Source organism: Phocoena sinus, chromosome 15, assembly GCF_008692025.1.
Source record: "Phocoena sinus isolate mPhoSin1 chromosome 15, mPhoSin1.pri, whole genome shotgun sequence".
In the NCBI taxonomy this organism is placed as follows: Eukaryota; Metazoa; Chordata; class Mammalia; order Artiodactyla; family Phocoenidae; genus Phocoena; species Phocoena sinus.
The window spans coordinates 62,515,880-62,543,241 of record NC_045777.1 but is presented as its reverse complement, the minus strand read 5'-3'; the positions used below and the strand labels follow the sequence as shown (position 1 = coordinate 62,543,241).

The following is a 27,362-nucleotide window of genomic DNA, read 5'->3' as shown; positions in this document are numbered from 1 at the left end:
CCTAGCTTTTACCCTCCTTCTTGTCCCACGCACAGCGTGCAGCAGTCCTCAGAGTCTGCCCGTCCCCTGAGGTGTGTCCCACACCCTTTCCTCTGTGCCCCCTTCTCCCAGCTCTGAGCTGGATTCACTCTAACGGCTTCCCCCCGGGGGTATTACAGCAGCAACAACTAATGGGTATTAGCCTGCTCGCCATATGCTAAGTTCTGCTCAAGCAGTGTCTTTGCAGACACTTGGCCAGGTATGCGGCTGTTACCGCCATTCACTGAGGAGGAAGCTGAGCCAGGGGAGGTGAAGGGACATGTGACAGTCTCCCAGCTTTTGAGAGACAGGCTGGGATCCATTCTCTGATTGATCCCCTGGCCAGCTCTCCCTCAGCCCGTTTGTGCCATGTGACAGTGCGAGGGTGATGGGCCACCTCGTGCCTTCCCTCCTGAGGGTCCCTTTCCATCCATCGTGGGCAAAACCAGAGGCAGCTCCACAGTGGTCAGGAGGGAGCTCCCTTCCGTGCCATTCAGACAAGGCTCCCCATGTCCCACACTGACCCCCAGTCACTGCCTCCCCCGGTTTTAACATCCCCCCCAGCCCCACCCCCAAGCAGTGCCTGGCTAAGAGCTTTGCATGTAGCAGAACTCAGACGCTGAGCAGATAGAAGAAAGAATAAACCAGTAGTTGCCAGGGAGGAATAATTGTCTAACATTCAGAAAGCATCTATTAGGCTCCTAATGTAGACAAGGCACCTTGCTAGTCTGGGACAGTGCTTTGTATTGCCCCTATGTCTGTCTCTGTCTCTGCCTCTCTCTCTCTCTCTCTCTCTCTCTCACACACACACACGCACATGTGCATGACCTGTTTTTTTACATCAGCCCTTGGAAACCACGTTTCTGCATAAGCCTCCAAACCATCCAGCATGGCAAGAAGTGGTCTGCTGTGTCTTGGGACATGAGCGAAACATGTTTTGATATGTATGGAACCCAAATGGCTGGTTCCATAAAGCCATTTTTGGCCACATTGTGGGATGGATAGCAGGGGTATCAGGACCCCAGGGTTTTAATTCTGGGGATCCGTCCCCGGCAGGCTTGATGATGAAATCGCTCAGAAGAACAATGCCCTGAAGAAGATCCGGGAGCTGGAGGGTCACATCTCAGACCTCCAGGAGGACCTGGACTCAGAACGGGCCGCGAGGAGCAAAGCTGAGAAGCAAAAGCGGGACCTCGGGGAGGAGCTGGAGGCGCTGAAGACGGAGCTGGAGGACACGCTAGACAGCACAGCCACCCAACAGGAGCTTAGGTGAAGGGTCCCCGCCCCACTGGCCCGCCACGCTGATGCGACGGTGGAGAGGGGCAAACCCGAGCAGATCCTGGGTCATGGGGTTCCTCAGGCCCTATGTTTATCGGCCTGATTGTATTTTGCTTTAACTAATATAAGCATGCTTATTTTTAATCTTATTTTGCATCACAGAGGATATACTCAATTAGAGAATGATTTGAAAACTGTAGGAAAGTAGATACCAAAAGCATCACCCCCAGTCCCATCACAGTTAACATTTTGGGGGATTTCATTCCTGTCTTTTCCTGTGTGTGTTAAATTTTCAAAATAATATTAGATTGGTCTATGATTAAAGAGTCACTGCAGGCTAACAGCCAACAACAACCAAAAAACACAAAAACAAAACCCACCATAAGAACGGGTCACCTGCCAGATAATGAAAGTTACTGCCTGACTTTAGTGAAACTAGATCGCTTATTCATTCAACAAATACACAAGTGTGCTTTGAGTGCACCCCGTATCAAGCGCTAACATGGAGATTTATTTCCCACATTTTGGGTTTTGTGCAACATCACTTACCTGGGCCTAGAAGCCAGCACAATGTTCTTCTCCATTCCCACTGGCCCAGTGCAATGGCTCAGAGCATGGGCACAGAGTCAGACTGGGTTCAAATTCTCGCCCTGTCACACAATGGTTTCAACAGCTTGGGCAAGCTGCTTACTTTCTTAGCTTTAGTTTCCTCATCTATAAAATAGAAATGATGATATTCTTGCCTCTTAGGGTCACTCTGAATATTGTATGAGATGAACTTAGGTCAGGGCCGGGCATATTGTGCATGCTCAGTAAATAAGAGCTAATGTTAATATTTACGGTACAGTTTGCAATTCACTTTGCATTCTTCCAACAATATCATGTGCTGTATTTTGTGTATTCTGTGTATTTGTTTGCCAGCCCTGGGAGATTCTGGGCAGGTAGCATGCTCCTCGTTTTGAGGAAATTCCGGGTCCAGAGAGGTTAGGTGACTCCCCCAAGGTCACCCGGGAGAGCGCTTGTTCTTCTGCATAGTACTGAGGTGAACCGCTGTCTCCTCCACCGCCAGCCACTGTATTCTTCCTGTCCAGGGCCAAGAGGGAGCAGGAGGTGTCGATGCTGAAGAAGGCCCTGGACGAGGAGACTCGGTCCCACGAGGCCCAGGTGCAGGAGATGAGGCAGAAGCACACACAGGCCGTGGAGGAGCTCACTGAGCAGCTGGAGCAGTTCAAGAGGGTGAGTTGCGATGCTTTTTTTGTGACAACAAAATATCGAGAACGGTATGTCAGCAGCTTCAAATAACTACATATCAGTGTCTATACTGAGACCAATAACAAGCTACAACAATTCGAATGAGAGTGATGGCAGCCAGCATTTATTAAGTGCTTACTGTATATTCTGATTAATCTTTACAACCACCCACTGGGATAGGTACAATGAAGCTCATTTTACACATGAAGGAACTGAGGTCCAGAGCACCTAGAGGTCACACAGCTAGTCAGCGAGCGTCCAAGCAGTCTGGCTCTGGACCCACTTCTTAGCCTCTCCAGGGTAGGGTCTACTATACACTGCTCTTATGGATAAGCAAAGTTTAGCAAAACTTCTGGGAAGGTAACAACACTGAGAACCTTCTAGCCATCTTCATTTCTCTGCAGATCAGAAGAAGACTATCATTATTTGATTTGAGTAGCAAGACAGCTCTCCCTGGTGTATTTTTTTTAATTAATTATTTTGGCTGTGTTGGGTTTTCGTTGCTGCGTGCGGGCTTTCTCTAGTTGCGGCAACCGGGGGCTACTCTTCGTTGCGGTGCGTGGGCTTCTCGTTAGGGTGGCTTCTCTTGTTGCAGAGCATGGGCTTTAGGCTCATGGGCTCTAGAGCGCAGGCTCAGTAGTTGTGGCGCACGGGTTTAGTTGCTCCATGGCATGTGGGATCTTCCCGGACCAGGGCTCCAACACGTGTCCCCTGCATTGGCAGGCAGATTCTTAACCAGTGCACCACCAGGGAAGTCCACTGGTGTAGTTTGAGAATGGCTAGATCTAATCTTTCTTTCTCCCATGGTTGGCTACTTGGGGTATATGGGACTTGAGACAGTTAAATAGCTCTACTCTGAATGCTTCGTATCGGGAACTTTCTCTCCCTTTGGAGAATTTCCTTGTATTTCATTCCCAGGAGGGAATTTTTTTAGCTTACGACATCCTGCCAGGTTGCTTCCCTAAGAGTCTGAATTATACCATCCTCAGCGCTACGGCTTCCCCCCGGCACTTTCTAGATTAAATGGCTGTTGCGTTACCTAAAAATTGTTGGAGTTTGCATTTGTTTCTATCACCAATCAAAGTAAATGTTCTTCTATGAGCTGGTTCACCACCGGTTCTATCAGAATCTCAGAATTTTCCCGTACATTTAAATAACGCCAGCAATCCCTCATACGGCACTGTTTAAATGCCACTGTTCCAAAGTTTTACGGACACTGACTCATTTAATTTCACTCGTGACCTTTGCTAAAATGCAAATCTCCAGGCCCCACGCTGCAACGTGCTGTGCCAGACTGAACACCCCTCATGCTCCAAATGGAGAAAAGGACGCCTGCTCATGTCCCCTTTGTCACTTGTCACATGGGGTCTGAATATGAGTCTTCAGCATTCTGTCCATTCTTTACGTGTCGGATAAATAAGACCTTTGCTAATTTTATCTACAACATGTATTTCCCCTTTTAATTGTCTTCCCTTTTTTATGTTCAGAAGTTATTTTTTATTGTGATAGAATCTGAACCCAAATGGGCTCTTCCCACCTTCTGAAATAGTAAGGCCTCCAGACAGTGGTAAGGTGTATGTGTCCCTCTTACTCTGTGTTTGGAAGAGTGGGGCCTGGAAAGGTAACTGACCAGCGCCGAGCCAGGTGGCTGTCAGAGGTGAGCAGGGGCTGGAAACCACACCCCGGATTCACAGCCTGGCCTCTTTGGAAAGACTCAGTTGTTCACACCACCAGCAGACAGCATCCGCGCCTGACCTGTATAAGAAAGAAGAGGCTGGAATGCCTGTCCACCATCTCAGGGGCGTTGAAAAAGAGGACTATTTGACCTCTAGCAACTTTTCAGATTGTTGGGAGAAACTTGTAACATCATTCCTATCTTGAATCCCCTTACATGTGTATAGTGTTGCCACCATTCTGGGAAAAAGGTTTTTGGGGAGCCCAGATCCCGTGAGGTCCCCCAGGGTCCTTGCTCATCAATCTGTACTGTTACCCTAAGAGGCACTTTGTCCCTGTCTGAGGTCCCAGCAGCTCTTAGTCACACCTGGAGCAGAGGAATGGCTTCTGAGGCTGCCTGGACACTGCACAGCACCTTCCTGGGGGCTGAGGGTGAGCCCATTGTTGCTTCCTCTGCTCTTGGGACCCACACTTCTCTCTTGCTTCTTTCCTCCTCCCTACAGCCCTGGGAGAAGGCCCCTCCCTTCTTCTGCTTTTTCCCAAAATACTTTTTTTCTTGGAGAAACTCATGCACCTACATGAGCTAGTTAGATAAAATAACTTTCTCTAAACTTTCACAGAAATGGCAGTGTACGTTCAATGATAAATCTGATGGACAATAGGGAATGGTGGGGACTGGGGCCAAGTGGAGTGTGATTGCCCTATTTACAGGGCTGGCTGCTATGTAGATCCAGCTGATTGTTACCTTGGAGGAAGGCAAGGCCTCTGTTTCCAGATCTTCAGTTTGTTTTTTTGAAAGTCAGACTTACAGAGGTACATGCAGCAAAATTCACCAATTTTAAATGTATAGTTCAATAATTTTGACAAATGTATTCATTAGTGTAACCACCACCTAGCCATGAAATAGAACATTTGATTTTTAAAAAGAGAAGCTGGGAATCCAGATTTTTATGTGGTATTTCTTAATTAAAATGTTAAAAGGTACTGCATGGATTAAACAGGACAGGATGGCAGGGCTGATGCAGCCCAGGGGATGCCAGTTTGCAACCTCTGAGATTTAGGAAAATGGAATCCAAAAAGTTTTACTGGTGATTGTGTGTTCTTCACTGTGCCGTGTCCCTCCCCTGAGGCGGGGGGGGCACAGGTCCCCGGACTTACTGAGGGAGGGGAAAGGAAAGAGAAAGATCCCCCAACAGCACAGGTCCCTATCTTAAATGCTCACCCAGCCACGGCTGTAACACCATCCCTCCCCTCTGCCTCTCTGGCCAGGCCAAGGCCAACCTGGACAAGAACAAGCAGGCGCTGGAGAAAGAGAACGCAGACCTGGCTGGAGAGCTGTGTGTCCTGAGCCAAGCCAAGCAGGAGGTGGAGTACAAGAAGAAGAAGCTGGAGGTGCAGCTGCAGGAGCTGCAGTCCAAGTGCAGCGATGGGGAACGGGCCCGGGCCGAGCTCAATGACAAGGTCCACAAACTGCAGGTGAGGCAGGCTTTGCTGGGACCGACCCTTGAGGAATGAGGCTCTTCCGGCTAACAAAGCCTCTCTCGTGGCAAAGCAAGTCCGTTTCCTCTAGTTACATTCCTTGGGGAGATGAGATGGTCGCCCTATTCAATTTAATCTTTAGAAACTCTCTTCCACTCATTCAGTGAGTATTTATTGAGTGCCTGCTGTATGCCAGGCACCATGTTTAATCCTGAGATACAAGAGCAAGGAAGCAGACAGACACTGTCCCTGCCCCAGGAGAACTCCAGACTAGTGGAGGGTAAGACGTTAATAACCACATAAATGAATGTAAAATGATGCTAGAAAGCAGAGGCACATAATGCAATAAGTGTAAATAATATGGTTGCCTGGGCTGCAGGAGGAGGGGTCAGGAAAGGCTTCCCAAAGAAAGATGTATAGTCTGACAGGTAAGAAGTCTATCTACTCATAGGCAGAGGGAGCAGAATGTGTAAAGGCCCGGCAGCAAGTGGGAAATTAGAAGAGATCACGTAAGGCCAGTAGAGCTAGATGCCAAATGGAAGGGGAAATGTGGCACAAAATAGGATTGGAGAGGTAGGTTGTGGCCGGAGGACACAGGGCCTTCAAGGCCCCATTATATGTATGTTGGTCTTTACTCTGAGTGATGGGAAACCACTGATGGGTTTTAAGCTGAAGAATGACATGGTCTGGTTTTCTTTGGTCTTAATTAGCTTTGAATAGACATTTGGCCTGACCTGCCATTTGTGGGATATGGCCCCACTTTTTTTTTTTTTTTTTTTGCGGTACACGGGCCTCTCACTGTTGTGGCCTCTCCCGTTGCGGAGCACAGGCTCCGGACGCACAGGCTCAGCGGCCATGGCTCACGGGCCCAGCCGCTACGCGGCATGTGGGATCTTCCCGGACCGGGGCACAAACCCGTGTCCCCTGCATCGGCAGGCGGACTCTCAACCACTGCGCCACCAGGGAAGCCCATGGCCCCACTTCTGATAAAGATTTAATGCACCTAGAGCCTGGGATCAGGGTGTAGGGCAGCGTTAAGTATGAATTTTTCCACATGCAGTTGGGCACAGGGGTTTTGCTATCCTAATACAAGCAACGTCCTGAAGGAGTGGAGTCAAGATCATTTATATCCTTACTGTAAATGGGAAGAGGACAGATGGTGTGCAGGTATCTCCGAAAGGACTTGCTCAGAGATACCAGCTCCTGGAGTAAAAGGCAGAGAAAAGTTAGAAGGCTTTTACCTTTAGTGTCTGCGTCTTTGGTTTTGCCACAAGGGTCAGTGAAAGGGCAAAGAGCAGGGGTGAAGAAGAGGGGTGGTAGGGACAGGACCCTTGGAAGTGGAAGTGCCACCTGCAGTCTCTTCCCCCACTTTAGGGAGTGAGTGAGCCCAGAACATTGTTCAGTGTCTGGAGCCTCAGACCTGCTGCTTCATCTTTGCCAACCTTGGCAAGGATCCAGGATCCATTTAGAGGGATCAGGGCCCAGCAGTCAGCACAGTCTAACTACAGTCTAACAGGGCTCTAACAGGGTCCTAGAACCAGAGTCTACAGCCAGAGATTGCAACTTGTACGTGATGTGCTTCCCTGGGGGGCCATGGAGTGACCATGACCAGGCCCCCTAGCTCATGGGTATTTTGCAGTGGATACCCCAAGGCCTATCACCGAGTACAAAGGGCTCCTCTTAATGAGGATCCTGTTCTAGAGGTTCCGACTAACCAGTCTCTCGGCACCCTCAGAATGAAGTTGAGAGTGTCACGGGGCTGCTCAACGAGGCAGAGGGGAAGGCCATCAAACTGGCCAAGGACGTGGCATCCCTTGGGTCCCAGCTCCAGGACACCCAGGTGGGTATCGTGCCACATCAGCCAGAGGCACCTGGGGTACGACCTTGCTGGGGGTGGGCCCCTAGACTTCCATGTGTCCTTTACATAGGAGCTGCTTCAAGAAGAAACCCGGCAGAAGCTCAATGTGTCCACCAAGCTGCGCCAGCTGGAGGATGAGAAGAACAGCCTACAGGACCAGCTGGATGAGGAGATGGAGGCCAAGCAGAACCTGGAGCGCCACATCTCCACTCTGAACATCCAGGTGCCCCTGCATGTCCTTGCTTTTCTGGGCCTGAGCCCTTAAGGGTAGATCAGTGGCTCCAATGTGATTGTGGTAGAATGGTGGCGTCATTTTGATTGGCTCGCCGGCTCCCCCTGCTGTTGAGTTCCTTCAATGAGTCGGTGGTCTTTGCTTCTCAGGGGCACAGGGATGGGAATCCCTCACCACCCTCCTCTCATCCCACCCTGGACACTGCCATTTCAGCTCTCCGATTCGAAGAAGAAACTGCAGGACTTTGCCAGCACCGTGGAATCCCTGGAAGAGGGCAAGAAGAGGTTCCAGAAGGAAATTGAAGGCCTCACCCAGCAGTACGAAGAGAAGGCAGCTGCTTATGACAAACTGGAAAAGACCAAGAACAGGCTTCAGCAAGAGCTGGACGACCTGGTCGTTGATTTGGACAACCAGCGGCAACTGGTGTCCAACCTGGAAAAGAAGCAGAAGAAGTTTGATCAGGTAGGGGCTAGAGGGCCTTCCACTCTGCTCATGGACCCTGGCTGGGGGGAATCGGGTCTGTAAAGTATCCAGTGTGGCTGCTGCGTGTGTGTCAGCATCCCATCCAGGCTTTGCTGGATGCGATGGAAGCCTAGCCTGCTCTGTGTGAAACAGTAGTTAGGGCTTCTTGGTCAGAGGGAGGAGAGTGGCAAAGCCTCAGTGACTGTGACTTTCCGGGTCCCACCACCATCTAGAAAGGGCCATCTAGAAACCCAGTCATGCCTTGGGTTCTAGCCCCGATAAGGAACGACGTTTACTGATTTTATTACTAAGCGAGTATTTACTGAGTGCCTGCTGAGATTTCCAAGTAATTTAAAGTATCTACCCTTGAAATACCACTGTTCCCTAACATTTCATCACAGAGAGTCTTGAGCACACAGCAAAGCGGAAAGCACTATACCGTGAACACCTGTACACCACCACCTGGCTTCAATCATTAATGCTTCACCACGCAGACTTTATCACACACTATTTATAAGGGTGTATTGCATCTGTCATTTGTATCTTTTGGATGCATTTCAAAGCAAATTACAGACATCTGTACATCTCCCCTTGATACCTCAGCATTGCATATAAAAACTAGGGTTCATTTTTTAAAGTATTTTTTCTTCCCTTGAATACATACAATGAAATGTGTAAATCTTAAGCATATACTCACTGAGTTCTGATAAATGCATACACCTGTATGACCCAAACCCCTAAATACCAACTTTTAATATATGTTACTCAGATTTAGTAAGTATGATTTGGTTTACAAGTGACTTGGGATTTATTCCAAAAATCAGTTTTGGGATTGTACTTTGGGATTCTTCCCTCTTCTACCAGCCATCCCTTCCCTGTGCTGACAGCTTGTCCTCATTGCTTCTAATCTGTGGTTTCATTACCTGGCCCAGGGTCTGAGGCTGCTTTATTATTTTCCTGTCGCAAACAGTGGAGAGTTTTTGTGTTGACTGCTGTTTGGGAGTCCCTGTTACTTGCCTGTCTTTGTGGAATTCTGGCAGTCTGGGTTTTGGATGTTACGGCGTATACTGCTCTCTCTTTCTAAAGCTGAGATTAACGTCAGTATGGTGTGTTCTTGGAACTGCTTCTCCAGGCAGAGGGGGAACTATGTGCAGATCCATCCACCACTCACCATTGCCCTACCGCGGCTCATAGGCTACTCTTGTGAGCGAGCGACTGTGGCCATGAAACAAAAGAATAACTGGACTCTGGGAGGATTAAATGTCACCCTGACCTCGGTCGCAGCACGTTCTAACCAACATGGGCAGCGTCAGTGACTTCCAAGCACAGAGATTCAGTGGATGCTGGCTCTGCAGAAGGTTGACCTCGAAGTCGGGGAGCAGTCTTATTATAAACTGTTTGCTTAGACACCTGACTTCCTTCCACCTGCACCAGGACAAGTTCAGCCGGACACAAGGCTTCTTCCCCATATTTGCAGTTCAATGCAGCCGACCCTCGGGCATGCCTAGAGCTCACCTCTGGGTCTTCTGCTGTGTTGCAGTTGTTGGCTGAGGAGAAAAACATCTCTTCCAAATATGCGGATGAAAGGGACAGAGCCGAGGCAGAAGCCAGGGAAAAGGAAACCAAGGCCCTGTCGCTGGCACGGGCCCTTGAGGAGGCCTTAGAAGCCAAAGAGGAGCTTGAGAGGACCAACAAAATGCTCAAAGCTGAGATGGAGGATCTGGTTAGCTCCAAGGACGACGTGGGCAAGAACGTAAGTGGCTCTTCATCATCTTTGCTTGTCTACGTTTCACCCACCCACTCTCTGTGCTATTTATCAGTCCACGGGGGAAGGAGGGGGCTCCGTGCCTCCTTCATGCTAAGCAATACTCAGGAATTGGAAGGAGTCCCTCGGGCTGATGCAAAGAAGGGGCCTGGTTGAGAACTGCATTTGGGGGTGGGTTCTGAGTCAAGGGTTCCGAGAGGATGGCTCTGGTCTGGACTCCTGGTCAGGCATCTTGAGGGTGGCAAAAGCCATCTCCCTGACCTTGATGAGCTGTCCCTGGGGGCTGCCCGACCATCTTCATGACGTCAACCCTTACGTAAAAGGTCCATGAACTGGAGAAGTCCAAGCGAGCCCTGGAAACCCAGATGGAGGAGATGAAGACCCAGCTGGAAGAGCTCGAGGATGAGCTGCAGGCGACAGAAGATGCCAAGCTGAGGCTGGAGGTCAACATGCAGGCCCTGAAGGGCCAGTTCGAGCGGGATCTCCAGGCCCGGGATGAGCAGAATGAAGAAAAGAGGAGGCAGCTCCAGAGGCAGGTAATCTGTGAGGAGGAAGGAAAGGGGGGAAGGGGAGGTGGGGCGGCCTGCTTCCTTCCTCCCACCTCCACTTCCTGGCTTCATGGAGACTCTGATCTCTCACCTTTGACCTGGGGATGAGAAACCCACCTTGCAGGTGGTTGTGCAAACCTGGGCGCTGGGAAGGGATCCTAGGGGCGGCCTTGCCCGGCAGCGCACGTCTCTCTCCTTGCTCAGCTTCACGAGTACGAGACGGAACTGGAAGACGAGAGAAAGCAACGTGCCCTGGCGGTGGCCGCCAAGAAGAAGCTGGAAGGGGACCTGAAGGACCTGGAGCTGCAGGCCGACTCGGCCATCAAGGGGAGAGAGGAAGCCATCAAGCAGCTGCGAAAACTGCAGGTGGGTGATGCCCCGAGGGCCGGGCGCGCGGGGGAAGCCAGGTCAGCAGCAGTGGGAGGACACAGGCCTCCCTCTGTCGCCAGTGCCTGGTCACCTGGTGCTTTTCCATCACCCTTTAGCTTTGGGGGCTGTTTCCTGCCCTGGGGAAACATCGGGGGGGGCAACATTTGGGGGGGCAACATCAGGCATTTGGCTACGGCCCCCAGATCTCAGCACCACTTCTTAGGTCTGCGGAGCCCATCCAGAACCGCGCCCCAGGCAGCCACCTGGCCACGTGAGGCTGAGGCCTCTGCGGTCAATCGTGGGAAATCCTAGGGTCGGCACAGAAAGGTAATTTGGGCAGCAGGACTTGGTGAGTAAGGACCTCTTAGCTGGTCCCGCCTGTTGACCACGCAGGCTCAGATGAAGGACTTCCAGAGAGAGCTGGAAGACGCCCGCACCTCCCGGGATGAGATCTTTGCCACGGCCAAAGAGAATGAGAAGAAGGCCAAGAGCTTGGAGGCAGACCTCATGCAGCTACAGGAGGTAAAGGCTTCTTCTTGCTGCGAGAGCCCTGATAGAGATGCCGTGATAGCAGCCCCGGGCACCCCCAGCTTGTGCACCCTCGTCCAGCATTCCACACGGGTGGGCCCCATAGCGAGGGTGGGGAAAGACACAGGGTTTCCTCCCTGATGGATCTGCAGGCCTCCCCCTGAGCTCAGAGGAGGCCGAGCCATTTTAGAGACGGCTGGGGGCCAGGTGACAGGAACAGGGTGGATTCTCGGGTGGGCTCAGCCCTTTCCGGGCAGACAGCAGGTTTCCTTGCTCCCCACCTGCCACCGTCCAGGATCTAGCCGCGGCCGAGAGGGCTCGCAAGCAGGCAGACCTGGAGAAGGAGGAGCTGGCTGAGGAACTGGCCAGCAGCGTGTCTGGAAGGTATGAGCCTCATGGGGAGAAGGGAGTCCCTAGACTCAGATGATGAGGGAGAGGCAGTCAGAGGAGAGTCTCCTGGACCCCATTTAATGCTGAAAATGATAGAACGTTCAGCTGAGCTTATGACAGGGGTCATGGGGTTCTCACACCCTATTTGAGGGTGTAGCCAGTTTCACTCATTCGGCACGGTGGGGACGGGGAATCTGGGGACGTCGGGGAGGAGGGAGTTGATCCTCATCCCAGGCCTGGCTTTGCTGACACCAATTGGCTCCCCACTTCCTGCTATGTACCTTTGGACAAGCCTCTAAGCCTCTCTGAGCCTCAGTTATAAAAGGCGGCAACCCTGAGGCATCGCTTCTCCAAGAGAGGAAGCTCTCTCAGCCTCTGAGTGGAGGCTGGAGGCCCCAGAGCGGCTGCCTTTCCCTTAGGAACGCGCTGCAGGACGAGAAGCGCCGCCTGGAGGCCCGCATCGCGCAGCTGGAGGAGGAGCTGGAGGAAGAGCAAGGCAACATGGAGGCCATGAGTGACCGAGTCCGGAAGGCCACACAGCAGGTGGGGCCGGGGCGGCCAGGAGCAGGGCAGCACATGCCTCAGATCCGCCCCGTCCCAAGCCTCACACGGCTTCAGGGCAGGCTCCTGTGTGCCAGGCCCCGGTGGGGGTGGACGAGAACGCGAAGACGGGAGAGTAGGGACCCAGCACGTCTGCTCCCAAGTGTCCACTCCCTCCCCTTCCGGTCACACCAGCACCCTGCCTGCAGCACCTCCTTTGGTGGCTCCCTCCAGTAGACGATGCTCACCCATAAGGGCCTTGGCGGTCTCCTTCCTGCTCTTTCCTCAGCCCCCACCTTACAACAGTGAGCACTCAGTGACGTCACTGAGCGCCAGCTCCATGATGGGCGCTGGGGACCCATCGTGTGACCTGGGTGCCTGGGTGGCACCGGGATGCTTTTCCTGGAAGAGCTGCCTCTTGAGCTGGGTCTTCAAGGATGGCCAAGAAAGAGCTGGCTGCTGGAGGGGAAGGAGGAGGGCTTCTGGGTGCTCCAGCTCCAGGGACCTGCGCAGAGGCCAACGAAGGCTGGGGGCTGTGGGGCGGGGGGGAGCCGTTCATCTCAGTGCACCGTCTGGCACTTCCCAAGCCCTCCACCTGGTGACCTTCACCCTCCTCCCCAGGCCGAGCAGCTCAACAATGAGCTGGCCACGGAGCGCAGCACGGCCCAGAAGAATGAAAGTGCGCGGCAGCAGCTTGAGCGCCAGAACAAGGAGCTGCGGAGCAAGCTGCAGGAGATGGAGGGGGCAGTCAAGTCCAAGTTCAAGTCCACCATTGCGGCTCTGGAGGCCAAGATCGCACAACTAGAGGAGCAGGTCGAGCAGGAGGCCAGGTACGGTGGGACCAGTGCCCGAACGACAGCCGGCTTGCCAGTGAGTGGCGGGGATGTCGGGGGTCAGTCAGCCTCTCTGGGCTTCATTTCTGGCTGAGAAATCAGCTCAGTGGTACCTGCGCTGCAGCTGTGTTGGGAGAACTGAGTGAGGACATAGGAAGGTGCTGTGCCCTAGCCTGGCCTGGAGTAAGCCTCTGAGACATTAGCTGCTCTAAGCAGCATGACTCTTCAGTGATGTCAGCCAGACTTCCCAGGAGCTCATGTCACTTTGCCTAACGTTGTGTCTGCAGGATGTCACATTAATGGGTACACAAAACATCCAAATCATCAGCCCACAGACACATGGGAAGGCTTCTCACTTAAGTACGGTCCCTGAGCTGTAAGGTCACGGCACATTCATGACCATCAGATAGGGTCGGGATCCTTGCACTGGTTTTGCTTTCGGTGGTGGCTTTACGGATAACTCACATACCACACAGTTCACACATTTAAAGTGTACAGTTCAGTGGCTTTCAGTGTACAATTCATAGGCACACGCTCACCAAAGTCAACTGCAGAACGCTGTCATCACCGATAAGCAGCCCTGTATCCTTAACCATCACCCTCTATTTCCCATCCCCAGCCAAACACTGATTTAATTTCTGTCTCTGTTGTCTACTCTGGACATTTCGTCAAGTGGGATCATACATCACGAGGCCTTTTGTGACTGGCTTCTTTCACGGAGCATGTTTTCAAGGCTCCCCCATGCTGTAGCCGATGTCAGCACTTCATTCCTTTTCATGGACGAACATTATTCTCAGGATGAGCCCTGATTTGGGCTCAGGAAAAGTGCCCACCATGGGCCATGCTGGTCTGGTTTACACACCGACTGCTAGGGAGGCCCTCCCCATCCGAAACATCCCCACTCCCCCTGTGTGTGCAGAGAGAAACAGGCGGCCGCCAAGTCGCTGAAGCAGAAGGACAAGAAGCTGAAGGAGGCCCTGCTGCAGGTGGAAGACGAGCGCAAAATGGCAGAGCAGTACAAGGAGCAGGTAACCCTGCCCCGCCCCCTCCCAGCCCCGCAAGCCCCGCCACAGACCCCCCTGACCCTCGGGCCTCTCCTTGACAGGCTGAGAAAGGAAACACGAGGGTCAAGCAACTCAAGAGGCAGCTGGAGGAGGCAGAGGAAGAGTCCCAGCGCATCAACGCCAACCGCAGGAAGCTGCAGCGGGAGCTGGATGAGGCCACAGAGAGCAACGAGGCCATGGGCCGCGAGGTGACAGCGCTCAAGAGCAAGCTCAGGTGAGGGACCAGCCCCCGGGGGCCTCATCTCATGGGCTGGGTGCATGGGTCGGCCTGAAACCTCCACAGGGGCTCAGAGCCCCTTTCCCCAAAGCCCTCGCGGCTTTCCGGCTCAGCATCACGTATGCAGCACCAGCGTGTGCTGGATGTGGGCGGGGCCCAGATCACAGGGGCCCTCCCTCTGAGCAGCACCCCTTCTGTCCTAACAACCGCTCCCATCCCATCCTCCAGGTGAGGAGGAGGAGGCGGCAGTACCTCCATCTCCTGAGACCTTTCTTCACTGTGTCATCAACATCTGCAGAATCCCTTCTCCCTTAACCTCTTTTCTGGACTTTCTCTTCCCCAACTTTCCCTGACTCGGCGTTTCTCTGCACTACTGCCATTCAGGGCTGAATAATTCTTTATCACAGGCTGCCCTGTGCACTGTAGGATGTTAAGCAGCATCCTTAGCCTCCAGCCACTAGATGCAGTGGCACTTCCCCCAGCGTCCCCCGGGGGGCCAGCACCCACAGTCGAGACCCTCCGCCGTAAGTGGACTGCGGTTGTTTTCTCTCCCACACCCCTGAACCTCCGAGCCTGAAGGGGGTGGGTGCTCCCCCACTCCTCAGGGCTCCCTCCCATCCCCTGGTCCACCTGGTTCCCTGAAGGTTTGAGCTCCGTGCTTCCTATCACACTCACTCACACCCCACAGCAGGTGGGTGATCCAGCCTCTCAAGTCCACGACCTTCTCTCCTCCAGGACCCTGCCACTCCCCGGGCATTCCCAGTAACTCTCAGCCCTAATGTGACCATCAAGCACCCATCATCTGCCTGCCACCACGTTTCTTTAGCTTACTCCCTCTGTCTCCGCCGGGGTCTCCAACCCATCAGCTTATCCTCTCATCCTCTCGCAGCCCCACTGACTCCATGGTTATGGTCGGCCTCTCCCACATCCTCCACACTCTGGTCTCCCCTCCTGCTGTGTTGTGCTGACTGACTTGGTTAAAACACAAGCCAAATTAAACCCAACTGCCAACCTTCTGCAGCTCAAAGCAGTGTGGAAAAGCAAACAGGTGTGCTGCCACTTCCGCTGGAAACTCTAAATGGCGGAACCAAGCCGACCTCACTTAGTGCTGCCTGGACTTTGGCCTCCCCTTCCTCTCAGTCCCCGCCTCCTCTCACCCTCCCCCATCCTCTCAGCCCTCCCCACTTAGGCATCTGCTTTTCACTCTCCCTAAACTTACTATCCCTGTCATCCTCACTCAGCTGATGACTTTACTTCCTGTTTAATGGAAAAATGGAAACTATCATGAAGTATAGACAAGCCCCCACTTCCCTATCGACACACCTCCCTACATCTATGCTCATTTCCTCTGTTTTTTCCCATTTCTGTGCTCAACTGTCCAGCACCAAATGAGGTCCACCCCACCATCAGACCCACCCCCCCTCTTGTTTAACTGAGGACGTTGTTCCTGAAAGTCCTACCCTTCTCCCTTGTGATATGTTCTCTCTCACTGAGTCATTCCATTAGGTGAACAAATCTAATCCCCCTTCCCTGCTGTTACCACAAAACTCTAACTCAGTGGTCAGTCCTCAGTCCTCACCTGACTCAGCAGCATATGCTATAGCCCATCACTCCTCTTTACTGGGCCTCCCAGATACCACCCTCACCTGGTATCCTTCCTACCTTTCTGGTCATGTTTCACCTCTTCTGCTGGTACCTCATCTCAAAGCCCAGTTGCTGTTGGTCTGCCCAGGGCGCCATCCTGGTCCTCTCCCCATCCCCCACCCCTACCCCGTCTTCCTGCCCCAGGGCGCCATCCTGGTCCTCTCTCCACCCCTACTGCTGCTCATTCCTTAGGTGATCTGAACCAGCCTCGTGGCTTCAAAGTTCCATCTGTAGCTAGTGACTTCCTAGTTTATCTCCAGCCCAGACTTCCTGGGATTCCAGACCTCCTTGACATTCCCATTCAATGCCTAACAGGCAGTTCACACCTAAACATACCCCAACCTGGGCCCTGACTGAACCCCTTCACCCCAAAACCAGCTCTTCTCACAATCCTCCACAGCTGAAAGTTGCCATTAATCCAGGCCACAAACCTTGTGCTCATTCTTTATTCTTCTCTCTCCTTTACACCCTGCATCCACTCTGTTGGGAAATCTGGTCAACTCTCCCTTACAAAATACTCTACATCCAGAATCGAACCACTGCTTGCCACCCTGGTCCAAGCTACCCTCTCCTCCCACCTAGACAACTTTCTCAGCCTCCTTGTGGGCCTCTCTGCATCCATACTGGCCCCTTATAGTCTGTTCTCAACACAGAAATGGAGCTGGATCACGTCCCTCCTTTGCTTGGAGCCCTCTATGGGGGCTCCACCTCACTCACAGCCAAAGTAACATCTTCCCAATGGTTAGTTCCACTAGGCCCTACGTGATCTCTGTACTCTGCCTCCTAAATTACCCCTCCACCTCCACCTCTTCCTACACTGCCTCAAGGCCCTTGCACTGGCTGCTCTCTCTGCCTGGAATGCCCCTCCCCCAGCTTGCTGCACTAGCTGGCCCCTCCTTCCCTTCCTGCAGGTGTTCACTCACCCATGTTACTAGAATTTCCTACCTTACTCTTTACCGTTCTCCTCTCTCTTACCCACTTGTCATCATGGAACTTGCTATTTCTTTTACTTATCTCGTACACAGTCTGTCCTCACTCTTGGCCTGCGAGCCCATGAACACAGAGGCTTTGTCTGCTTATTTGTTCCCAGTGTCTGGGATAGTGCTGGGCACAGAATAAACCTTCAATTGTTGAGTCAGAGGTGATGTTTCTCCAACCTCAGGCATTCTCGTACCACCTTTGCCATTTTGCCTTACCACCTGTACTTCTGTTGACTTGATGTTTTCTTTGAAATAAACTATTTAATCATACATATGTCTATTTACAAATGAAACCTACCACCCCTGTACTGTTAAACCAGCATGCCTTGCATCAACAGGTCACAATGAAGTTGAAACAGTGAAAACTAAACAATAGTGAATTCTAGCTATTGTGGCCACAAATTGATGACTATGACCTGAAGGCAGACTTCTCAGTTAGAAAGGGAATGGCAAAGGCATCAGCACCAAACAGATTTTCTGACATAATCAGATGTATTTAAGAGTGGACAAGGGAATACCTTTCTCACTGTGCAATCCAGCAGTCCAAGGGCATACCTAGGAACCCTCTGCAATCACCTGGCATCTCGACTCCAGACTCTGAGAACCACTGCACGAGACAAGGGGAAAGCCCAAACCCCTTTCAAGAGGGGAAAGAGAGCAACTGGCTCGGAGTACAGGGATTGGGGAAGGAGCCCCCTGCCCGTGCAACGTGAGGGGTGGTGCGTCCCCACTGCTGGACCCCCCCAGCACTTGCTCGGCTGCTGACTGGATGCTGCCCTTCCTCGGAGGCGGGCTGAGCAGTGGGAGAGCAGTCAGCCACCCCAGCTCTCTCACCCTTTTGTTGTCACTGCTCCCTTTCTTGGGACCGATGACTCTTGCAGCACATGCCGACCATTCTCTTTGGGTTCTGCCCCAAACAACGACCCTTCTTGGGCTGTACAGGCTGGCATCGGACTAACCATTTTTTACAGTTAATATGAACACGCACACAACATACAAGTGGAAGATGGGTCCTACCTTTTCCACCTTCTCTGAGTCCTCTAGATGTACAAAAGCACAAAATCAAGCACTAGAGCCTTGAGTGAGGTGGGCAAACCTAGCCAGCTCCTCAGCGAGCAAGAAATTATAGAGCAAGTTTCACACAGTTCTACCAGGCAGGTAAATCTCAACACAAGCCCTGCTTAGAGCCCGAACAACGCACCTATCACTCCTGACACCACCAGGCATCTCCACAGGAGCCGCCCAGGGTGCCCACCTCTACTGTCTTGCTATGGGCATAAAAGGCAACGAAGACGGAGTAATGATACTAAAACAAGAGGCTGCTGCGGGCTCCTTGCCCAGGTCTGTTCAGGTTCTGTTCCCACAAGGATATTTTGGACTAGCTTACTCAGATTCCTTTACGTTCCTGAACAGATATGCAGAATGGGAGGAAGCCACCTGAGTTCTTCAGAGAAGCTCTGAAGGACAGAAATTTGCTTTTTAATTGGGGGAAAAAAAGGCTCGTCCTTTTGTGTGCCAGGCTCTCTGGGATCTCATGGCTTCAGGTGCTCCACCGTACGTAAGGGTGACTTAAAGGTGCCTTTAATTATTTAATTGAAGCAAATGCATTGATGATTAAAATTGCACATGAATGGGAGGATGGTAACCACCGGGGACTCTCTCTGTTTCAGAGGCCCCCTCCCCCAGGAAACTCCGCAATGACTCACCAGGTATCATGCCTGCAGCTTCGCGGCTCGTGTCTGTGGCTCTTGGTTTCCATTTCCTTTCTGCCAACCTGCCCCCCCCGCCCCCCTTTTGTGGCCCTCGCAAATTCCCGGGATTCCTACAAAATCTGAAGGCCTAGATATCTTAGTTCAAAACTGTCTTTCATCAAAACCAACATCAACACAAGAAGACCTCATCTCTTTACCCACTTTCCTTCCTTCCTTCCTTCCTCCCTCCCGCTTTGGCGTGTGACGTGGCACTGATGTGGCCTGTCGCCGCGTGCTGAGGGTTTAGAGGCTGCGTGTGGCTTGGATGGCTCTTACCTGTGTGACAGGCCCCTAATAATGATGAGGCCATGGCTGTGCCGTACTCCCTCGTCTGGCTCAGACACCACGCTGAGCAGATATGCCAGCTCCACTGTCTGGGTACCATCCTGGAGAACGGCTTCCATCCGGCTGGTCTGGTTCACAAGTCAGAATTAGCAAAGCACAGGGTCACGGTGGCCGCAGCCCAGCAATGTGCCCCCCAAGGTGGGGTTTCCACACACGCGTGCAAGGCAAACGAGCTCTCACCCCGATGTCTCACTGGGGTTGCGTGGGGCTTGAGCGAGGGCCAGCTGCTAACTGCATCTTCAGTGCACGAGGGCCACACCGGCCACCACAGGGCCAGGCGCGGTCCAGGCAGATCCTTTACTGGAGGTCTCACGGGCACATGTTCACGGACTGGGGATGGACACCCAAGACTCAGGGAGCACACGGGGCCTTCAAAAGACAGGGTTGAGAGGCCTCAACTTCTCTGGGATCCTGACAATGTCCTCACACATGAAGTGAGGCACCTGGGGCCTGGCTTTCGCCTCATCCTCCTTGAGAGACCCAGCCAGCCTTGCCTTGTGTCTGTCTTCTCTCTTGGAGAATCCCGCCTTGCTGTCGCTACCCAAATACTTAAAGCTGGATGAGGTCTTGGCAGGAGTTTTAGGCAGGAGCATCACACCTCCAAGACACGGCTTTTGAGTAGTTTTTCTGCCAGCGCATCCCGATCACGGGATAAGCTGGAGTCTAGGGTTGGCTGGGGTGTAGGACCCACCCGTTGATGGAAACTGAGTCCTTGCAAAGCAGCAGGTGCTTACGCTCTTGTGCCGATCCCTGGGATGCCAGGAGTACCTTAGATACATTTCTGAGTCCATGAATAGAATCCAAGTTCTCCAGGATCAAACCCTTTAAGAAAATTTTAGAGGGGTCCTTTACTTCCTGTGACAGATATAGCCAGTGTCAACCTTTGCCTAGGATTTGAAGCCAGTTCCTTCAAGAAAGGCCCCTGAACCAGAACAGACCGGCTTCAGGACTGGTGCCCACGCAGGGGGCTTACAGGGACCCAGGCGCGATTGATTTACTTCTTAGATCGAGGGAGCGCATTAATCAGTTAAACTCCTCTAGTTAGCAAATGCAGACTCTTCGGAGAGACAAAGGGAGCCTGAGCCACTGTTTCCAGCTCCAGGCCATCCCATCCAGTTTTGAACCTGGAGGGTTAGACACGGAGGAGAGCTGTGTGGATGGCTGCTGAGCCCTGCACGCCGGGACCCTACTCTGTCCCGAGTTCTTGGAGAACACAGTGCTAAAGAAGGAAGAGACTTTCAAAGAACCTCTAGAGACTGAGTGATAGAAAGTTAGTTCCAAAGGAGCTGGAGGACTTCCCTGGCGGTCCAGTGGTTAGGACTCTGTGCTTCCACTGCAGGGGGCACAAGTTCAATCCCTGGTTGGGGAAGTTCTGCATTTGAGGTGCGGCCAAAAAGAAATAAATAAATAAAAGGGGCTGGAGGCCTAGAAGCTTCCCTCTGATGGGAGTGAGGCTGACCCAGGTCTTTAGTCGGCAGTAGCCACTAAGTATTTATTCTTGATCGCTGCCCCTTGGGAAGTACCATCCACCGTCCCCAGATGGTTTTACCAGCCCGGGTTCCTCCCACCCTTGGACTCCAGAAGGCTCGTGTTGGGAAGCCTCATGTCAGCGATCAGGAAATCTCTGGGCCTTGCTTATGCCTCCTGTCTTACCTGAGTTGCCCCCTTTGACTAAAGAACTGACGGGCTGGGTTCACTGGGATGGGCTCACCCTCGTGGCTTTTCTGTCCATACTTTGTGTGGCGAAGCAGGTCGTTTTTGTTGCAAAAAACTTGCTTTCTTCTTAGACATCCTAAAATGAGTGAAGACCTGTCAAACAGGGTCAGATGGCTGGAGCCCAACACACAACATTATTTGTTGTGGTCGCTGAAAAGAAGGCAAACTTTCCTTCCAAACAGTGGAGGTTAAGTGCAGGCGGGTCTGATTTTTCCTCCTCCTGCCTGCCCTGCCCTCCTACGCAAAGCCTCACTTCAGGTGACCAGGGCAGGCCCTGTGGGAAAAGGGCATCCAGCAGCACAGAGCAGAGGAGATGGGAGCGGAAAGGACAGAGAGAAAGGGGTGTCCCACCAGGTAGGGCTAAAAGACACCCTGGATTAACATGTCTAATGTTTTTCTGACAAATATTCATTGAGCACCCGTTCTATGCCTTGCACAGTGCCTGCCATGGTGCGCCCAAAACAGGCGAGATCCCTGCCCTGGGGGAACTCAGAACAAGAATTCTGCTCCATAAAAGCAGAGCAATGCCGTGCCTTTAACCAGACAGCACCCTTGGCATCCACGCAGGGACCTCCTTCCCTCTCAAGGGTTGGTGGTCATTCTCACCTTCCTACAATTCAAAACCTAAACCCCTGCCCCCTTTTCCTTCTGAAAGCAAGGAGGTAGAGACACAACAGGTCCCCCTCATCCCTGCTCCACAGTGTAGGAATAATCCCATGAGGCCATCACCCCCACTTGCCTTTTTTCCTTCTTTTCTAAACAGAAATCCACAGCCAACCAGAATCCTGTGGGTCAGCAAACGACCAAGCCAGACATTTTTTAAAGCAGATGGTCCTGCTTTGAAAAACCTACTTTGCCCCCATTCCAGCTGATTAAATGCACCCATATGGGTCAGGATTTGTTCACTTCAACTTGAATATCTGCGTCTCATTCGAGTTTGTTTGTGTTTGTTTTTTGCCCCGTCTGAAAATCTCTTCCAAGCTCGAGGGAGATTTCTGTACTAAAGAAACATGTGTTTTCTTAACACCCACAGGCGAGGGAACGAGACCTCTTTTGTTCCCTCGAGAAGGTCTGGAGGACGCAGAGTTATTGAAAACGCGGACGGTTCTGAAGAGGATATGGACGCTCGCGATGCAGACTTCAACGGAACCAAAGCCAGTGAATGAACAACTTGCTCAAAACAGGACAGAACCAAACCCAGTGGACTCCTCTTAGCACCGTCTAAATCCATTTTCAAACTCCAAACATCACAGACACCCCTCACGATGAATATAAAGACCACTACCCTGCATTCAGGGCATCAACTTAAGTTTGGAACGATGTACCGAAGGGGAAAAACCCAACAGGAGACACAGACACACCCACTCCCTCTGCCGAGAACTGTGCAGAGATTTTGAATTTTTAGAAAAATATATCCATGGTAACTAATCACTGGCAACTTAGTTTACATGAATTGGGGAGAAAGTCACCACGATGGGTGCCACTGTCCCCACCCCCAGCCCTTCCTGCCCCGTGGACTCTTCCATCGTCCCAGTGGGCCCTGGTTTGAAAATTCCTCTTCCCTCCAGTTCCCGCACATCAGATGCACACAGTTCACCGAGACCAAGTGCCTTCTGTAGTCACGTGAATTAAAAAGGAGACGCCGCTCAGACGGCTAAGAGCAGGAATGTCACGCTGTTTCATATGCACCCCAGCTGTACTTAAGGACACCCTCACTAATAAAAGGTTATAAATCACTAGAATAGAGTTGACTTTTCTGTTGTTTTCTAGAGAAAGAGGATGGGGTGGGGGGGGTGGCCTCATTTAATCCTCATGACAACCCTATCAAGTCAGGGTTATTATTTCATTAAATGGGGAAACTGAGGCCCAGGGAGGTGAGATGAATCGTCTGAGACCCCACAACTGGCCAAGAGCAGAGCAGAGACACAGAGTGAGTGTGAGTGAGGGGCTCCTCCACACAGGAGGTGGGTGGCTCGAGGCCCAGGGTGTAGGACCATGCCCGGGAAGAACATATTTATCAATCAAAACAGCACGTATTTAATGTGAAGAATATGAGTTCCTTGAATGTTTGAGTTAAAACACAAGACTTCGCCCGGCAGGGCTCGACAAACTTTTTCTATAAAGGCCCAGAAAGTTGAGTATTTTAGCCTCCATCATGGTCTCTGTCACATTTTTGTCTTTTTTTAAAAAAATCAAACCACCCTTTAAAAATGTAAAAACCGTTCTTGGCGTGAGGGCCATAAAACCCAGGCCTGGGCCCGTCCCTTCCTTGGCCTGCATGTCCTAGACAGAGATCCCTGGCGAAGTTTCCACTCAACACATATGATTCCATACACCAACTCCATGGGATCAAACAGACTGAAAAGAGGGGAATTACAGAAACCAAGGACGCACTGAATGACCAAATGCTAATACACCCTGAACAGGACACGCACGTGTCCCAATACAATTCTAAGAAGCTGACTCGACAGGAAATCTTTAAAAAAGTAGTTTTTTTTCATAGTCACTTGGTTAAAAAAAGTTTTTCATCACCAGATAGCAAACACAGAAGCACAAAGGCAGCAGCATTTACTGACCACCACAAACTAGCTGAAAACCAGTTTCTCTTGATTTTATTGTTCTTTTAAAAAAAATAGAAGTACATCTTTTACCGATATAGGTTAGAATGTTGCCAGGGCAACGAAGTGGGCACTCAAGTTTAATTCTCTGCTGAATTTCAGTAGCATTTGAAAAGTTCTGTTTTCAACTCAAGGATATTTTTGCTGTTCTTTTGGAAAAATAACTTAGTAACAGAAGGCCGTTAAGCTGCACACACGCGCTGGAATTCATGTGTTCTTTTTACTTGCGTCCAAATTGTGAGACTGCCGTTCACAACCAGCAGGGATGAGCTGCACGCCATCTGTGTGGAGATCCTGGGTTCGTTTCTTCTTTAATAAGGAACCTCCCACCGACAGTCTTGGTGGTTTAACCTTATCCGAAGGTCACCCCAATTATTTCATCAAGGCTTTGAATGAAGTCCTGTTCTTAGGGGCTGCATTACCAAGGCCATCACACCCCAGAGACCCTAAGGGTCCTGAAGCAGAGGTCACCCCCAGGCCAGGACAGAGGGGCTCAGGACAACTTACAGCCAGGATTGGTCTAAAGAGGACACAGAGTTTCCACTGACCTGGTCCCACAAAACGTACTCTGAAACTCAAGCATGCCTCTAAAAGACTCAGTGAGAGGCAGATTAAAAAGTCTCAGAGGTACACCACACCACAGTTTAAATAAAAGGTACATGCCTGTTCTGTTCTTCACCCCTAGATGTGATTTCAGTGCACTGATCCCTGCTGTGCCAAAGAGCACTGGAGATTTTGTTCTGGAAGAAGCTCCAGCAAAGTGGGGGCCAGAGTGAGCCTGAGATGGGCTCAGACCCCACTTTATAGGTGTCCCCGGTCATGAAAAGCACCTCTCAAGACCAATCAGGACTCAGGTCTGCTGAAAATGATGGAGCAGCCTCAGCACCCACGTCGCCATTTCCAGAGGGTCCGCTTTGTCCCTGTCCATTGGCAACACCCCGACAAGGAGGCCAGGGGTTATGAGATGGCATTTCCTGGGGACGACCACCCGGGGCCACAGGCGATCCCCGCTCCCCACCGTCACTGGCTAGTGCGACTGCTTGCTCGTATATCTCAAACTAACTTAAAAAAAACAAAAACCTAGTTTAAAGAGGGAAGGAGGATAAAATGACTCCTGCACAGACACCGGGGCCTTGGCTTCCGTGGATTTCCTAAAGCAACATCTTGACTACACCCTGGGCTGACGGCAGCGATGGTGAGGAAATATTTGAAGGCGGCTTCCCAAATTCCAGGCGTTTTCCCAACCTTCAGACAGAGCAAACCAAATTAGGCGGACATTACAGCTGTTATAGACTGGCTAGCACGGGGCCCCACAAAGTTATAAGAGTGAATATCAAGGTCGGGAGCAGTGTCTCACTGGGTCTCAATTTTCTCTCCTGTGAAATGAAGAAAAGGACACTGGCTATCTAGGGCTCACATGCCCAAGGCCACGCAAAAAGCCCAGACGCTCCAAAAAAACACCCACATCTAAAGGTCCGGAAGTTATGTGCATGCTGGGGAGAACGATTCTTCATTTCCTGTCCTCTGTCTGCCACTGATCGCTCCCAAATTTACGTGGCCTGGGGTCCAGTGAGATGGTGGCACATCTTACAGAATTCTAGAATCTGGAAGCTGCACTGATTTTCTTCAGGCAAGAAAATAAATGAAGCTGTTAGAGGTCAGATTTGTGTTTTCCAATCAGGTGACTGGCTTCAGGAATCTAGTCTGGCTGATTCAGTTTCCTGAAGGTTCTAAAGGTTAAAAAAAAAAAAATCCTCTTTTGGGGGAAGCAGAGCAGTGTTTGAAGCTTGAGTCTTAAACAAGGGAGTGATTTATACAAAGGACATTCTCACAGCATGACCAGAAGCTGGGGCTGCAGAATCAAGTAATAAAAATGACCCTCTCCTTGGCCATCTGCCTAAACCAGCAGACACCACCTAACTCTGTCTTAAGGGATGGAGTAGAGGATAACGCCTCATTGACATAATCCTGCGACTTTGAAAAATGGCTGTGGGTCAGGGGTCAGAGGCTCCCGGCTGGAGAGGATGGGTTCTCCCGACACTGAGGAGGAACAGCAGAAGGTACTGACCCTTTGTCACCCAGAGGCACGCTGGTGCTGCCTGGCCGTCTGTCGCCGCCGTCTCTGTTCTTGCTCCCCCACCCTGAGGCTGGGCCACTGGGTCGGTTTGGGGACTGATCATACACGAAGTTCCGGCAGGAAGCAAGTTTGGACTCCAGAGCCTGGAGAGAAATATGCTTTCCTGTCTCAAGCTGAAGACAAGAACTCTTGCCTCTCACCAGAGCCCATACACGTAATAATAGCTTAAGACAGTGGTTGTCAAACTGGGTTGTGTGTCAGAATCCCAAAGCGTGCTCCACCCCATCACCAAATTCAATGTATGTCCAACTCGTAGAACTGGTAGTCTAAGATATTTAGGAGCTTCCAGAAGAGTCCCCAACCCGACCTATGATTTACGTCTGCCTACAAGAAATATGAAATAAACTTTTGGAATCATTCACTGTCTCCGCTACCTTGTAAAACATGCACCAAGTGGCAGGAGGTTTGAAGAAGGACTTGCCTCGCTGTAAACAGACCCTCTGGAAACCAAATGGGTACTGAGATCACCCTGAGCTTCTGTATACTCTAACTAAACATAAAAACCTGCTTATATAACAGCGATCCAAAAAAAACAAAAGCCAAAAGGAAAAACATAGAAAACGAGTTGCAAGCTTCTATTAACTCTGAATGCATACATTCTGGTCAATGACAGACTGGCAGGACTTAAACTCTGTGGCTTTCCAGGCATCATTTTTAAAACTAAGAAAAACAACTACAGAGAATATCTATGTGATTTCTTAAGCACAAAAGACTCCTTCCCTGGAATTAACATAAAACCTATAAGGTCATGTTCTCTGCCCTAGCCTTTCAAGATTTTCCCTTTAACTCCCTGAGAAATTAAAAAAAGGGAAGGCAGTTTTCAAATGTTTCTCAATTTTTTCAAATTAAGAAAAAATATCATAGATACCATCCGAATCTCCCAAACTGCCAGGGAAAATGGTACAGGAAAAGAAAGATATAGCCGGGGATCAAAGGGTGACTCAGGGTCACAGCCCGGTTGTTTGTCAGAAACAACACCCATGGAAGCACAGCAACTGTAAGGGACACGAGAGCCAGGGTGACACCTGCACCTAATGAAGCCTCTGCCAGAGGGGAAGCAATAGGTAAGGTCACCCCTCAAGTCTCCTGAAGACAGAAGACACCACACGGACCCTGGGGAAGCGCCGTCTTACCCCCACTTTCCGCAGCAGGTCTCCCACAATGTTGAGGGCAGATATCCGGGCCGCTGGCGTGAGGGGGGTCCCCCCAGTGGAGTCGTCCAGACCTGCGTGTGCAAAAGGATGCACACATGACACCAACAAACACTCAAAAGTCTGGGCACTAACGTCTCTGAACGTGAAACCCGGGGGTGGGCGAGCAAGCCCCTCTGATCCCAACGCTGCCCTGTTTCGGTCAATGGTTTGTTGCCTAACATAACAAGAGCATATCTGATGACCAACTTCTTGCGGCCTTATAATGACTATACTTATCTTTACCTGCTATTCTTTTTAAACAAAATCAAAACAGGCCCTCTTAAACTTCTAGGAATTCCATACAATTAATTAACATTAACAGCATCTGAACAAGCCCCACTGGTAAGGGTTCTGCTCCTAAGAGCCTCCTCTCTCTTCAAAGCAGGGCTCACGGAGCAGCAGGACCAGCATACCTGGGCGCTTGTTAGAAAAGCAGGATCTCAGGCCCTGCCCAGACCTGCTGAATCTGAGG

General features: G+C 51.3%; 2 protein-coding genes across 9 annotated transcripts in view; one reads left to right on the top strand and one right to left on the bottom strand.

Moving 5' to 3' along the window:
* Positions 1–22,684, top strand: part of MYH11 (myosin heavy chain 11) — a 127,119-nt gene extending 104,435 nt beyond the window's left edge. For all 3 annotated transcript variants that reach the window (XM_032604060.1, XM_032604059.1, XM_032604062.1), the window contains 16 exons: positions 1,075–1,287; positions 2,388–2,532; positions 5,491–5,697; positions 7,436–7,540; positions 7,629–7,781; positions 8,004–8,252; positions 9,793–10,005; positions 10,341–10,553; positions 10,770–10,931; positions 11,328–11,456; positions 11,758–11,846; positions 12,272–12,395; positions 13,014–13,222; positions 14,145–14,253; positions 14,331–14,503; positions 21,976–22,684. In XM_032604060.1, coding sequence (XP_032459951.1) covers positions 1,075–1,287; positions 2,388–2,532; positions 5,491–5,697; positions 7,436–7,540; positions 7,629–7,781; positions 8,004–8,252; positions 9,793–10,005; positions 10,341–10,553; positions 10,770–10,931; positions 11,328–11,456; positions 11,758–11,846; positions 12,272–12,395; positions 13,014–13,222; positions 14,145–14,253; positions 14,331–14,503; positions 21,976–22,108 — 2,626 coding nt within the window. In that variant the 3' untranslated portion in view covers positions 22,109–22,684. The remainder of the gene's footprint in view (positions 1–1,074; positions 1,288–2,387; positions 2,533–5,490; positions 5,698–7,435; positions 7,541–7,628; positions 7,782–8,003; positions 8,253–9,792; positions 10,006–10,340; positions 10,554–10,769; positions 10,932–11,327; positions 11,457–11,757; positions 11,847–12,271; positions 12,396–13,013; positions 13,223–14,144; positions 14,254–14,330; positions 14,504–21,975) is intronic.
* NDE1 (nudE neurodevelopment protein 1) overlaps positions 20,523–27,362 on the bottom strand; it is a 38,210-nt gene continuing 31,370 nt past the window's right edge. For 2 of the 6 annotated variants that reach the window (XM_032604063.1, XM_032604064.1), the window contains exons 7-10: positions 26,831–26,922; positions 25,629–25,780; positions 20,938–21,018; positions 20,523–20,559 (exon numbers count right to left, since the gene is read on the bottom strand). In XM_032604063.1, coding sequence (XP_032459954.1) covers positions 20,541–20,559; positions 20,938–21,018; positions 25,629–25,780; positions 26,831–26,922 — 344 coding nt within the window. In that variant the 3' untranslated portion in view covers positions 20,523–20,540. The other 4 variants (XM_032604065.1, XM_032604066.1, XM_032604068.1 and 1 more) reach the window with 3 other exon arrangements.